The sequence below is a fragment of the Colletes latitarsis genome, chromosome 9 (assembly GCF_051014445.1).
Source record: "Colletes latitarsis isolate SP2378_abdomen chromosome 9, iyColLati1, whole genome shotgun sequence".
NCBI classification, from domain to species: Eukaryota; Metazoa; Arthropoda; class Insecta; order Hymenoptera; family Colletidae; genus Colletes; species Colletes latitarsis.
The window spans coordinates 23,772,882-23,787,488 of record NC_135142.1 but is presented as its reverse complement, the minus strand read 5'-3'; the positions used below and the strand labels follow the sequence as shown (position 1 = coordinate 23,787,488).

The window sequence follows — 14,607 nt, the reverse complement described above, 5'->3', positions numbered from 1 at the left end:
TAATAAAGAGAATGTGGAATATAAACAAATGCAACAAACTCAATCGAGTTCGATGACGAGAGCGTGAAGACTCTAGACTGATAATTTCCACGATCGTAATACTGAAATAATACCGGTATTTATTTGGATTTTCGGCATTATACCTCGACAGTTCGATAATAATCGATTTCAGTATGGCTTTGCTGGCATAATACCAACATGAAAATCATATCGATATTAAGTCTCTGATTGAAACGTTTGTACAATTCCTCTGATATCGAAAATCGTCTCTGACACTAATACTGCATAGATTTCGTTTCAGTCACTAACGATTTTTTTCGATTAGAAAATATTGATTCGCAAAAACGAAACTGCGAAAATTAAACGCACAATCGTATATCCCGACGCAGCGATGTGCAAATCCGTTGGACGGTTCGCATAACCCGTGATGGCGATGTGTTAAATTTTGGCTGCAATAGAAGCCTGCGGAGTATCGAAAAATCTACGTCGAAAAATTCATAGATGGGTCCGTTTGAAATTACATTACCATAAAGGAAACAAGATAAAAGTGATGAGTAAAGCAGCGATAGTTCTGATCGTTAGTAAAATAAAAATAAAAAAGCGACAACCTCCCTGAAAAGGAACGAGTACCATTTGAAAGTGCTTCAATCAATGATGCCCAAAATATAAAAACAAAGAGACGCGGTACTGTGTCGTCGATCGTGCAAACGTAAAATGAAAGAAGTATTTAGATAACTCGACGTATAGTAATACTACACTGGCGGTAGATTGAAGCGAAGATAGAAAGGGGTAGAGAGAAAGCCACGGTACCAAAGGATCGGGGTAAAATGGTAATTAGCGGATGCCACGGGTCTATTTGCACTCTCGAGCAGTAACCAAGAGTGTAACTTGAACAAGGTCGACTGTTAATTCGTTCGTGTAATGGAGTAGCCGAAAAATTACATCGCGAAAAAGAGCGACGAAACGAGGCAAAGAAGGGAGAAGAAGAGGAAACGGGAGATAGTACGACGAAGACCGTAATCTTAAGTCGCGCGATCGCTTACCATTGCAAATTCTCTTGGCAGCGGATTTCCAAAGCTCTCGCATTTATCCGGGGCCAAGGTAATTTCAGCGGGACGGGGGAAACGGGAGACGAAAAACGGAATAAGCAGGATAAGCGGAAGGGAAACGAGACTACGAAGAAATATGAGACGCTGGAGGAGGAACCAGACAGACGGAAACGAAACGGAAAAAATGAAGGAACAAAATGTGTTCGCGGAAACGGCGATGGAAAGAGAAATGGTCTACTGTACTTATTGGAAAAGGAAAGCCCGTCTAGCCGACAAAATGAACGAATGAACGTTGGAAAAGGAACGGTTCGCGAGCAGAACTTGTTTAAGTTTAAGAATTCTTCATGCTGTTTGGGAAAACCGGAAGTACAGGCGAACCGAGTTAGGAATACAAACAGTCGATCGAGGTGTACGATACATATACAGGGTGTTCGGCCACCCCTGGGAAAAATTTTAATGAAAGATTCTAGAGGCCAAAATAAGATGAAAATCAAGAATACTAATTTGTTGATGGAGATTTCGTTAAAAAGTTATTAACGTTTAAAGTTCCGCACGTACTGAATTTTTTTCTAGAAACTGGATAGGATTTCGGGGGTAGATCTATTGACTAAAAATGATTATAATTAACCCCTACAATCGAAAATAATTTTTCCAGAACGATTTGAGAATTTTTAATTTTGTCGAAAAATTTCACACCTTCTCAAATTTTTGTCTCGAAAGTGGGTAGGATTTCGGGGGTATGTTTATTCACCAAAAATGATTGCAATTGACCCCCGGAACAGAAAATAATTTTTCCAGAACGATTTGAAATTTTTTAATTTAATTATTAATAACTTTTTAACGGAGCCTCCATCAACAAATTGATATTCTTGATTTCCGTCTTATTTTGGCCTCTAGAATCCCCCATTAAAATTCTTCCCAGGGGTGACCGAACACCCTGTATAGAAAATTAGGCCTTTGTTAAATTTTTCAGTGTTGACAATTAGTGGAAACATTTATCGAATGTAAATATCAATGAAAACATTGCAAGTGAAGCAAGTGAAATCATAGAATATTTACGTCTTATGGTATTTAGGAACAAAGAAATGACAATCAATATGAGATAAGATAAAAATAGATTTTAAAAAGTTAAAAATGCAACCTTTGCTAATTTAGATCAATGATACTCGAGTGCTATTTAATATTTTTACCTTTCTTATGTAACTGAATATAGCTAAACTAAAAGTGGTTCAACTCTACACCAAATTAATTATTGGTAAAAAATAACACATATTATCCTTTTTAATAGCACGTTTTAAAATACTTATAAGGAAGTAATGGTCGATTAAATAGAAGTGTATGAAAGATAGTTTCTGTTAGACTGTGAAGACTTCCATTCGAATATATGAATGCAAAACGCGACGAGATATATCTTCGAGAAAAATTGTATTCTGAAATGATAGAAAATTGTACCGAGGCGAAGGAACAACAATTTTGTGGAAACACAATGCCGAGAGGAAGGTGAACTCGTCAAACTGAGTATAGTAGAGGAAACTACCATCGTCTACTTAAATGGGAAAGCTACCATCGTCTACTGAAATGGGAAAGCAAAGTTTTCAAGTGTGAAAATTACACGAGAGATGAAGCGTGGAAACGGAATGACACGAAACAACGTCGAATGATAAACGTGAAGAAAATAAACGTTTCTTGTAATTCACCAGGAAAATGAGAGAAAATGTTATACGCGATACAATTAGATTACCGTACGAAGAAAATTAATTTTAATACTACTCGTAAAAATATTGAAATAAAATAAAATACCTGATAAGTGTTTTCGATTATCCAAGGGAATGTATAATAAAAGAAACAAGGATTATACGAACAATACACGACGAAACATTAGATTGAACTGTCGTACACGAAGTATTTGGGGAAACATAAATTTATTTTTCGATGTTGCAATCCTCGCACTGGAAACCCCTAACAGCATATGGTCACGGCAATCGTGTGGATCTAGAAGCCATTGACCTAAACTGCTAGGAAAACGTGATCTGTACTTACATTTACAATTCCATTAAGCCTTCCATTATAGATTTTTGTTCATTATAGAGATTGCTCTTTTTTGAATAACAAAAGCAATCGATACAAATATTTCCTGTAGAGCATCTGCAGGAAATAATTAACGTTTTTCAAGGTGTGTCATTTTTAATATTTCATCTGACATAAAAGTGTAACAACACCACGTATTAAAATATAATGAAAATCTATAAATTCAAGGTTGAAAATGTTGGTCATCAAAAAATTAGCTAGCACGTATTACATTTCAGGACAAAATCGAAAATTGTTACGAGACTGTTAAGAGAATTTTTCATATATGAAAAAATTCATTAATTACGTAAAATAGCCATTAAAATTATTATGGTGCTTTCAATGTAATGATCTATACTTTGCGTCATAATACCTCGAAACAAATTTACCTAATTTCCTACCATTCTGTTAACAAAATCCTTTATCCAGAAGCACCTCATACTTCATCCGTACTTCAACAAACGCGGTAGATAAATTCAATTCTCTGAGCCCCTTAGTTTTTGTAATCATGAATAATGCAACAGAGATTACGAATTTCGAAAGTAAATGTTCTATTTCCTAGAGTCTCAAGTTGCTCATGGAATTGGTTCGAGAATTGAACTTACGATTGGAACGTCAAAAAGAAAAAGTACACAGGTGGTTCGGAAACTCCAGTCACGCAGCTTGCACCCCTTAGGAAACATACTTTTCGATATAGTAACATGGTAGCGTTATCGTAATTTCGACTGGCTATTTGATGCGGAACGTGAAAGCAAAAATATTGATTAAAAAGAATTTGAAGACAGTAATATACGGAAGAAAAAGTCATACATTTCCTATAAATCGATTAAAGAATACCTTGAAAAATCCAATACAATTTGAGTCATTGAACATTGAGACCTAAAACATTTATTGTTTTACAAGATATGGAAAAATATTCTATTCGAAGGGGCAAATAATTTAATGGAATGTCTTCTCTAAAATATTAAATATTTTTACTTGTTAGAAGTGACATCTGATTAGATTTTTTTTTAATAAAACATTGAGCAATTAGGGGTGTTCCATATTATACGAGTTTAGAGGGTAGTCGCAATATTTCATCCGTTAATTCATTTCTCTTGGGGCGAAGCTGAATAATAATATTAATCGTCGACAATTCTGGGAAACTACACCCGGAATCTCTAACCTAATGAGCTTAAAAATTTTTCAACTATCTCGACTCTGATTATTATACGAAGGTAAAGTTTAAGCACCGACTTTGCACTTTAATTGCTATCCAAAAACTTGGATTCGTTTTATATGATATTTAATGCAAAATAGAATAATCAATCACCAACCCGGAAAGTTTCCATTATTTCGACATTCGTGTCGTACTACACATACTAATTGCGTAACTGAGACGATTTGCATAGATAAAAAATTAAAGTCGCCGTTCGAGTATTAATTATAGGCCGACTTTAAAGTTTTCAAATATACAATTTTAAGCTTACCCCATAAAACAGTTTCAGATGGCTTTCTCAAAACTAACTTCGAATTAAATTTGCATGGGGAGTGTCAGTGTTCTTAGTTCTACGTCGTGCTTAATCTCGAAGTTACAGAGCCAAGCGACAGAATACGCTTTTAACGGTAAGCATAAACTCCGATTATAAACTAAGTTCACCACGGTTACTTGCATTAACGTTTCTGTCGGTTGCGAAATTTTGATGTTAGAGTTATATTGCAAACGATGGTCGCGAATCCGTCTATTGGTTCGTGTTCCTGTACTGATTTCCAATTAGGAAATACGAAACTCAACATATTACTGTTAACGAAGTATCTGCACCAATCCTCGGGGATCCCTTAATACCGAAGCTAGCACAAACTCTAACGAATGATCAGATTTGAAATATCTTTGGTAAAAGGATACATATCCTAGAACCAAGGAAAAATTATCTCGAAAACCGATGACAACAGAACTCTTTTCTACGTTTTAAATTGTCTATAATTTTTGTTGCTGACACTTATCAATAATATCACGCAGAATACTTAAAATCATATTTCTGTAACACGTATGTTGCACTCGAAGTTACACACGCTCGTATCGTATCCCTCCATTAAGCGAGCACGTATTCTTCAAAAAAAAAACCCGGGGATAGAAATAGTACTCGGATCAATACGGTGCAAATATAAAGTAGGTTCTGCACGAACCAATTTTAGATCGTTGGACTCGGAAATCAGTATGAATTCGTGGTAGAAATACACGGGGAAACATTTCCGTGTACTTGTCGCTCCCGTTGCAAATTTTATGAAGCGGAGATCTCGAATTTAGGAAGCTAAATCCTGTCATGGGAACGAATTAGCTTGCAGCCGGATTATACGGGTATTTGCGAATCGCCCTTGCAAAATTAACATTAGGAGTTTCACCCAGGTGTTCCGGGGCTATCCCGTAGACTCAGTCGTAGTTGCAAATTTACAGCTTCCCCAGTCATTTTCCATATATTTCGCTCTCGCTCAGCAAATTATGAATCTCGCGACAAGTCAGCAGGCATTCAAAGATATTCTACTTTTTGCGTCGCTAAACAGAGAAGGATACGCGTCTTAATTTACTTCGACTATTTTCTAATGCATTTGATCCGGCGAAGATAATAACCTATACAAGTTTAAGACTTTGTTCGTGATCCACGCTTAAATATAAAGGTATTAGTCAAGGAACCAAGTAGAATTGTACCCGTAATGCCGGATATATCTACCGACTGTTCAGAAGAAGAGCGAAACCAATTACACCGTCGGCTGCAACTGGATCTCGCGTTTCAATTATTGTAACTCAAGTTACTTGGAAGATCGCAGCAATCTTATCTGCTTACTCGCGAAATTCTCGTTTAATCGTTCCCCGTATAGAGTACTTAGATACTTTCAGATAAAGGCGTACCCGGGATAGAGCCCGTATTGGATTCAACCCTTGATACTCTCGACACAGCTTGACGCTCAGGTAATTAAACATTGTAATTGAATCTCACTAGAAGAACGCCAATGAAAATTAAACGCTTAACCAAGATACTTCCTCCGCGTTCGGGGAAAATAGTGTCGTCTTGAGAGCGTTCGATGGTAATTATACTGATTCCGCCTCCACCGGGAGATCCTTGAACCTTTGGCTGATCATTCAGTGCCGCGAGATATCTTGAAACTGACTAACAAATAGCCACTTATCATGAATAGAGAATTTCTATAGTGCGCACGTCGGCTTATTGGAAATGCTGCTATCGTATCTCAAGTGATGTAATCAAGGGCTCTAGATCTCAAGAGTACTCTCAGAACACTCGCCTACAGGGATATTGTGACCTAAGTGTGACTATCTTAACTATGATGCAAACAGGTTGGTCTAAAAATAAGACGAATCTAGGAAAATATAATATTATAATATTATATCTTTGTATTGATTGTTATTGAATCTGATTGTTATTTAATGTTTTAAATAAACAATTCACTGATGACAAAAATTTACATTCAATACCCAAGTACTGGGATATCTACTTCGTGATCAATTCAATTTGTACGATGGTGAAATGGCAAATTATGATGAACTCAATCGTCATCGATACACTAAAGGGATTTAATGTTCTTCTAATAATGGAAGTGCGGTAATTCGATATCAGTTTGCTATTTCATTTTGCGACGGAGGGATTACTGGTTGCCGTAAAATTTTCAGGTGAAACAATTAAACTCAGATCTCCGTGTACGAGACACGTATATAATTAAACCACGTGACAATGGCAACTGATGCTGAAATCACAATTACGCGAATGTCCAGCGTTACCTCTTGCCGATAAACGCGACGACGCAAAGTATGTAAAATGTGGCTGATCCGGGCTGACAAACGTGACGTGATCCTCGGTGGTCAAAACGCGGCCCATTAGCGTAAATTCAGATTTAATAGGCTGAGAGGACAATAATGAGTATACCGTGGGCTGCCGTAACGGTAGGATATCCATTATTCATGGACGCATGATAGCCTACAAAATCCATCGGCAAATCGATGACGGTTCGATGACTACACCGAAAACACACGCTCGTCGTGTCGAAAAAGAATGTTTTTATTGCGAAGTTTATTTCACTGAAATGTACACGTTGTATCTGACGCGTGTCAACGAGCTGTCGCAGGAATCAGCATGTTAATTGCTGATGAAACCAAAATAACGAGTCACTTCTTTTGCTCGATGATTCGAAAACGATCGAAATTAAAGTGGATAATCCTTATGTTGATACGACGAACCAGAACACTCGATCCTCCATAACCCAAATTATATTTCTGAACCAAATTATACGATACGACCAAAACCATTGACAAACATTGATAACGAGATATAAATTGAAAAGTACATTTCAATGAACATAAATTTTCAACTGCAATCACCCCAGCACAAAACACTGTAAAGTTATTGTGACTTTTTTTATTTAGAAGATTCCGAATCTAAACTTTTGATCTCCTGTAAATCAAAAACGAACGAAACGAGAAAATTATTCTTCCTTTCTGCTTGTACAGCATCGAAATAAAATAGTAATGACTGCAATCTTAATAATTATGCGAGAAGGTATTAAACATAATAGCTCCTTTTCTTGCGAGGGGCGTGCCACGCGGTTGCTGGCCGGTAAGCCGATATGCAGATTGTGATTAACAGCAGTAAGAACAGTGGTAGTATTTCTCGCGTTTCTTATAGGTTTTTGTAGTTTGCGTTCCGTGTTGAAGCTACTAGTTTCTCCAAGCATTTTACTAAGCTTCTGAAATATGTGATGGAATGGCTGATTTCGATCAGAATATTTTTCCAGATACAAACGTTTCACTCTCGCAAATATTTCCTCGCACACACCATACACGAGGCTTCGCTCCTACGTCTTCGTTTCTGCGAATTTGAATTTATAGAAAAATAAATGGACGAATTGAAATAAGGATGTCACTTTAATTTGAAATACTGCACGAGTACTACACATCGATAGTAAAATTATTGTACCTATTTACTCAAAGGCACGGTCGGACATACAAACATTTTTAATCAGTTTACTCATTGTCACCATAAACCGCGTTCATTTTACTTCTAGCCCCGTTTTGAAATTTTATTCCAACAAACACAAATAAATATTTGTACTGTCAGAAACATCATCCCGTTTTAATTAAAACGTGATGTCATGAAGTAACTGTATCAGTGACTTTGTTGGACTGGCAGGATATTTTAATTTAATAAATTTGAATATTTGTTAGTAACAATTTATCAAATAAATACGAGAGAAATTATAACGCAATATTCAAGTTCAGGAATAACGGTATACTATTTTCAGAAAAGGTACGTTTATAAATACGACTGCGACCTCCATGATAAATTCAGATAAATTTTAAATACAGGCAGTTCAAAATTAAGTACTTCTATCTCCCTGGATCGGTTAAGCTTATTTAAGAATCTTATTTAAGACTGCGTCAATCTTACATGATTTGAGTTCAAACTGTACGATAGAATTATATACTTAGAGGATAAATACCGAATTATTCCTTGTGATTTATACATGATATGTACAGCATTTACACTACAATCGTATTAATGAAAACACAACATTTCGATCATTTTTAAAACAGTTATTAACCTATAATAGTTATAACCATATTTACTGCCCGACAAACGTACTATATCTATTTTTATCCTTTTCATCTTCCGGTATATCGGTGTTATGGTTCTTTGACATATCGTTTTCGCGCCGTTAATCGATATCCATTAAGATGAGAGATCGTGGAATCGATGTCGGCAAAAAGAGCACCGATGTGAGCCAGAAAGAGCGACATGGATTCGATTAAAAGTGCACCGACTTGCAATTTTTACTCGATTTCCTATCGGGAACGTCGTCTTTGACATTTAACGAAATAATCGCGATGACTGTAATACCACAGAAAGCTGACGTACTCACATTCTTTCTCAAAACAATTTACTGTACATTTAATAACAAAGAGCCCTTTCCTTTGATTCTATTAATAATGAATGTTCATGCAAATACTTATCCTATCCAACATTATCTTCAAATTAAAATCATTTTTGATACTTCAAGTAGTTCGTATTATTCAGTACCTTTATGACTCTGTCCTATCAAATACCATTTTGAACTTTGAAGACAAATCACTTTAGGTACAATGTTAAAAATCTGTCGGTGCAAACAAGTTTGGTGTCAAAACTTTCCGTTGCCGCTGCTCTTTTAATTAAATAATTAGAGAACAATTGACGCAAGTTTTCTAGATGTCATACGTTTATGGATATCTCGCTGTTCTGTTTCAGTCGGCACTGAAAAGAGTTGGGCGCTAAACTGAGGAATGGAGGGAACGTGGCAGTGGGAGCAGCGAAAGCACTGCCATATCATTCTGCTCAACCCTTTGTCGTACGTAAAGGAGAACCCGGAACAGACTGCAGGTGAGTCCTTCTATATCAGCGGATTTTTTGCTCGACCTGACCCTCCTCACGGATATCTCTCGGTTGAACTCACTCGAAGGAGAAAAAGACGATTCTCAAAAGAATCCCGTTTTAGCGACAAGGACGATTACGCCTTTATATATCCGCGGAACCCCTAACGTCGTACCGAGACTAACGTTCAGAAAACGTTTGAAAGGAGATCCTTTGGTACCTCTCAAACCGCAGTACCAATACGAATATCCGAAGTTCCCTGGAATGGGTTCTTATTCTATCTCGACTTTCTTCCTTCGCCCTCCTGGCCCACGTGGTTTACTAGCCTATCATATCGACCTGAGAATTCAAAATTACCAGTACATCTCGAACTAATATTAACAATAAATATGACGTGATTGACGTTGTCGACATTCTTTCAGAGGATTTGAAGGGCACCTATCGTTTCTTGTAGATTCTTCAACGCTGAATACAAACCTGACGACACATACATAACTATTGGAGGGGAAAATCAGCCCCGAAATTAATTAAACGCAATAGTTAATCTTCCTAAAGTCTGGGACTAAGCAAATACAACTCGATTCTGTTCACGTTCCATTTATACATAGGACCACATTCCCTTTAACCTGAAATTGATCTTCCTCCCTCCAGTACTGTGTACTTCCTTCGTTAAAAACTCCACGTACACTTGAAGAATCTCTCCAGATACTTCACATGCAACCGATTTTCAAAGCTAAATATCTACTTCGTCGCGCCCTTACCGTTTCAGACCCTTATCATTCACGCCTGACTCGCGAAGAGTTCATTTATTCGTACAGAATACCATTCACTTTTTTAATCTCAGATAACTTCATTAAACCCATTAGTATAATTTATTTTGTATCTCTTTGTTAATCAAACTCAATTGTATTGGAATTAATTAGCGAAAGTTACATGATTAAGAAGCTACTTTAAGGACTTTCTAACCACCCTGACGACAGTGGAAACACATTTTTCAGATGAACGAAAGCGGCTACAAGGTAGTGCCTGCAAGGAAGAAGACACCCTGAAGAAGAGGAGTCGCGTGCCGGGTCTGTAGCGCTCGGTAAAAAACGAAAGGGCCCCCCGAGCATCATCGAGAACGGAAAGGGGTCGTCATGGGCCCGGCACACCAAATCGTAGCCCACTGAGCGATGCAAGTAGTTAGGGCCGGGGCCCTGCTAGTGAGCATGTGGCTCACTAGAGAATGAAGAAACAAAACGTCCGGACCCTATCGTTGATCGTCTTCACGTTCACCTACCTCCTCGTCGGCGCTGCAATCTTCGACGTTCTCGAGTCCGAGACGGAGAAACGACGCAAGGAAGCATTGGACGGTACATTTCTTATCAATGAACTTGTCTTGATACGACACTGAACCGAACTAGAAATTAAACTTTAAAAACATTTGTTGAGAGCACTGGTTTGGAACCATATAAATTGATGCTCGAATTCTTTTTTGTGAAATCTGTCTCAGATTTTCAAGTATAAATATTTCATTATCTATAAGTGATCACCATAAAACAAAAATTAAAAATAATGGGGCTTTGCGTCAGACATTATTAATATTTGAAAATACGCAAAACAACAAACATGATATGAAAATTTATATAATTGCAAGAACATCATTATCCACGGATCGACTCTACCACAGCCGAGGTACACAAGCAGACCTACGGATAGATGCAGAAATTTTCCGGCAAAATTAAAAAATTTCAAATCATTCTAAAAAAATTATTTTTCGTTGCGGGAGTCCATTACAATCATATTTGGTGAATAGATATACCCCCGAAATCCTACGCACTTTCGAGAAAAAAATTCTTTACTGAAAATATAATGTCTGACCATACCATTGACAGATTTCACTGAAATTTCATGCATATGTTTAAAACACCACAACTTCTGAACGGATTGAAGGATTTTAATGTTTCGAAAGACGAACAACGCGTATTTTGGTGAAGAATATGTAGGGATTCTAAGAATCTTTAGATTCTAAGAATAAAATTTCTACAATTTCATTTCATTTTTTTAATGGGACTCTAGAGCCCGTGAAAAATGGGTCGAAAAAATACATTGTATGTAAGGTCTACTTATATACCTCATCCGTGATTTTACTATATACATGATACGGTTTTTCTTGTTTACTGTTGGTAATTTTCCATCATATATCCCGATATTTTTTTATTTACGATCCGAGTCCCTACTTTATATCTCATGACGTTTATAGCTACAGCCAATGTGCAGTTTGGCACAAAATACACATGACGTGCTGCACGTGTAATTTTAGCACAAGGGGTAAAGAGTTCGTTTTTATATTTTTTAATTTAGACGTCGATATGCAAACAAGAGGAGTATGGGATGGCGATAAAATTAATGGCACATCTATTATTAAATTTCCAATTGAAACGTGTTACATAACGTCACAAATATTTTTGGTAGAATTACCATAAAAACGAGAATTTAATTTATCGTTAAAATTACATTTTAATTACGGATACAAATTTTAATAAACCACTGTTGGGTAAACTGAATAGTTATGTATATTTAAGTACGAATAAATGTTGGTACGATGGTCGCGTTATTTATAAAACTGACTAAAAACTGTAGAGGAGCAACTTTTATTTCTCAATGTAACCTTTGCTTCGTCGGTGGTAAGAAATGAATGCGAACTTTCACAGCTTCTATATGCTAATAATAACTCAATAGTATTCCTGAACTCTGATAGTTATTTCCCATTCGTCGAAAAAAAAGGGAAAACTGCAAGACTTAAACCACTTTCGGGAACAAAACTCGGATCAATTCAGGAAGAACCGACTTACAGGGCTTGAAATGTAATTTCGTTAAAAGTATTGATTCCCTACAGCCTTACAAATTGAGGATATATGTCGAAACTTCCAGTAGCTTCTCTTTTACTTCTTTCGAACTTTCAACTGTGAACTGCAATTTTTGTACTGGTTACGAAAGCACATTACTAGTTCTAAGGCAGATCCCATTTTTCAAGGCTACAAATTTAGTTTTATAGGGGTAGAACAAGAATACGAGGGAGAATAAGAATGTAGATCAGTCTTGAAAGTACGAAGGAAAACGATATTGAGTTGTAAAACACGAACTGCATGAATTAACTAGTTTCGATGTTGTTTTGTTGGCAGCCATTGAAAAGATGGTTATACGCAAATACAATATAAGCGAGGACGACTTCAAGATCATGGAAACAGTGGTGCTGAAGACGGAACCTCACAAAGCCGGTCAACAGTGGAAATTCGCCGGGGCGTTTTATTATGCGACCACGGTCCTCACGACTATCGGTATGCACTTTATTTTTAAACAATATAGGAATGAAAGTGATGTTACAAAGTAATGTTCAGATATTCGCGTTTAAAAGCAACAACTTTAAACTGCATGCATCAAACATGTTCATAACGAGTAATAAATCAGTTTCACAAATAAAATTTACGTTCGATACCTTTGTCGCGTTAGCTCTCGTAGGAGTCGAATAAATCGTATTATTGAATTGTTGAAAACTTCTTATACTGGATTTATGGCCTAACTTTTAGGTTACGGACATTCGACGCCGAACACCATAAGCGGTAAGCTGTTCACGATGTTCTACGCGATCGTCGGAATCCCGTTAGGACTCGTAATGTTCCAGAGCATAGGAGAGCGTCTGAATAAATTCTCGTCCGTCGTAATACGGAACGTAAAACAGCTTCTTAACTGTAAGGATGTCCAGGTAACGCTACAACCTTTACTACCCCTTGGCGATACACATGAAATAATCATTCAAATACTTTGATAGGGTATAAAATTTTGCTAGTTCAATTTTAGTAACTCAAAGATAACATCGTGTATTCGGTCATTTAAAACTGTAAAATTACACGTTTCTTTTTCTCGAAGTAACAACAAACCGAAATGTTTCAACAACACTAAGTTGGCTACATAATTAGAAAATAGAAATAGAAGACAGGACACATTATCAGAGTTACGTTAACTTGTTATGAATCTTCTCTAACTTTGATGAACTTTCGTAAGAACCGCAAAGTTCATTACAGTTTGGTATATAAAAAACTAATGTCACTTTAGCAGCGCAATTACAAAGTTTCCAAGTAATTTTAGTACGAACAATCATAAAGAATTATAGGAAAGAAACAATGATGTTTGCGAATACGTCAGGAAAGGATTAATTAAAATTGTGTGATTTTCAGGCCTCAGAAATAAATCTTATCTGCGTGGTGACGACCTTATCTTGCTTAACAATTGCGGGAGGTGCCGCAGCGTTCTCTAGGTACGAAGGGTGGTCGTATTTCGATTCCATTTACTATTGTTTCATCACCCTGACGACGATCGGCTTCGGTGACATGGTCGCGCTACAAAAGGATAACGCGCTGGACAACAAACCCGAGTACGTGATGTTCGCACTGATATTCATTCTGTTCGGCTTGGCCATCGTCGCCGCCTCCCTCAATTTATTGGTGCTGAGATTCGTCACCATGAATACAGAGGATGAAAGGCGAGACGAGGCTGAGGCTCTACAGGTAAGAATCTTCGAAACATATTTTCCACGCGAAAACGAACTGTCAACAACTTCTTATTAATTAATGGCAAACTGACGAAGATTCCTGCTGATTCTGGTGCAAAGCTACATTCGATATTTAAATAACTTGAATAAAAATAGATTTCGTTAACCCTTTACGGTTATTCTGCCCACACATGATAGACTACTAGTAGATCCGATTTATCTGCAAATATTGATCATATTCAGTTTAGTTTCTTTTGTAGTTTAAAAACCAATTCTTGCCTTTCTTTACTTGTTTCGAACAACTACACCACTAAACATTTATACTACCCTTAAGAATCGACTAGATCCCTTCTGGAGGGGATGAGAATTTTATCAAAATGACTATTGAAATGTGCAGTACTTTCAAGGGCACTAAGGCACACATAGGAAAACAAAGTCCACGTGCATAGTCGAGACGCGTACCCCTAACCTCATGATGCCCCATGGAACAGATCTTCAGAACATTCTTCGTCCCAGACTTAAAACATATACACAGGAATACAATGCCAAAGCTAACATTTGACCGTAA

General features: G+C 36.9%; 1 protein-coding gene and 1 long non-coding RNA gene across 6 annotated transcripts in view; one reads left to right on the top strand and one right to left on the bottom strand.

The window, feature by feature from the left end:
- Positions 1 to 14,607, bottom strand: part of LOC143345579 (uncharacterized) — a 191,851-nt gene that overhangs the window by 165,968 nt on the left and 11,276 nt on the right. The gene's annotated exons all lie outside the window — the stretch shown is intronic.
- Task6 (TWIK-related acid-sensitive K[+] channel 6) overlaps positions 1 to 14,607 on the top strand; it is a 175,254-nt gene that overhangs the window by 152,241 nt on the left and 8,406 nt on the right. For 4 of the 5 annotated variants that reach the window (XM_076772887.1, XM_076772892.1, XM_076772890.1 and 1 more), the window contains 5 exons: positions 9,386 to 9,517; positions 10,507 to 10,860; positions 12,673 to 12,828; positions 13,078 to 13,253; positions 13,726 to 14,055. In XM_076772887.1, coding sequence (XP_076629002.1) covers positions 10,734 to 10,860; positions 12,673 to 12,828; positions 13,078 to 13,253; positions 13,726 to 14,055 — 789 coding nt within the window. In that variant the 5' untranslated portion in view covers positions 9,386 to 9,517; positions 10,507 to 10,733. Of the gene's footprint in view, positions 1 to 4,597; positions 4,722 to 9,385; positions 9,518 to 10,506; positions 10,861 to 12,672; positions 12,829 to 13,077; positions 13,254 to 13,725; positions 14,056 to 14,607 lie in introns of all 5 variants that reach the window. The other variant, XM_076772891.1, reaches the window with a different exon arrangement.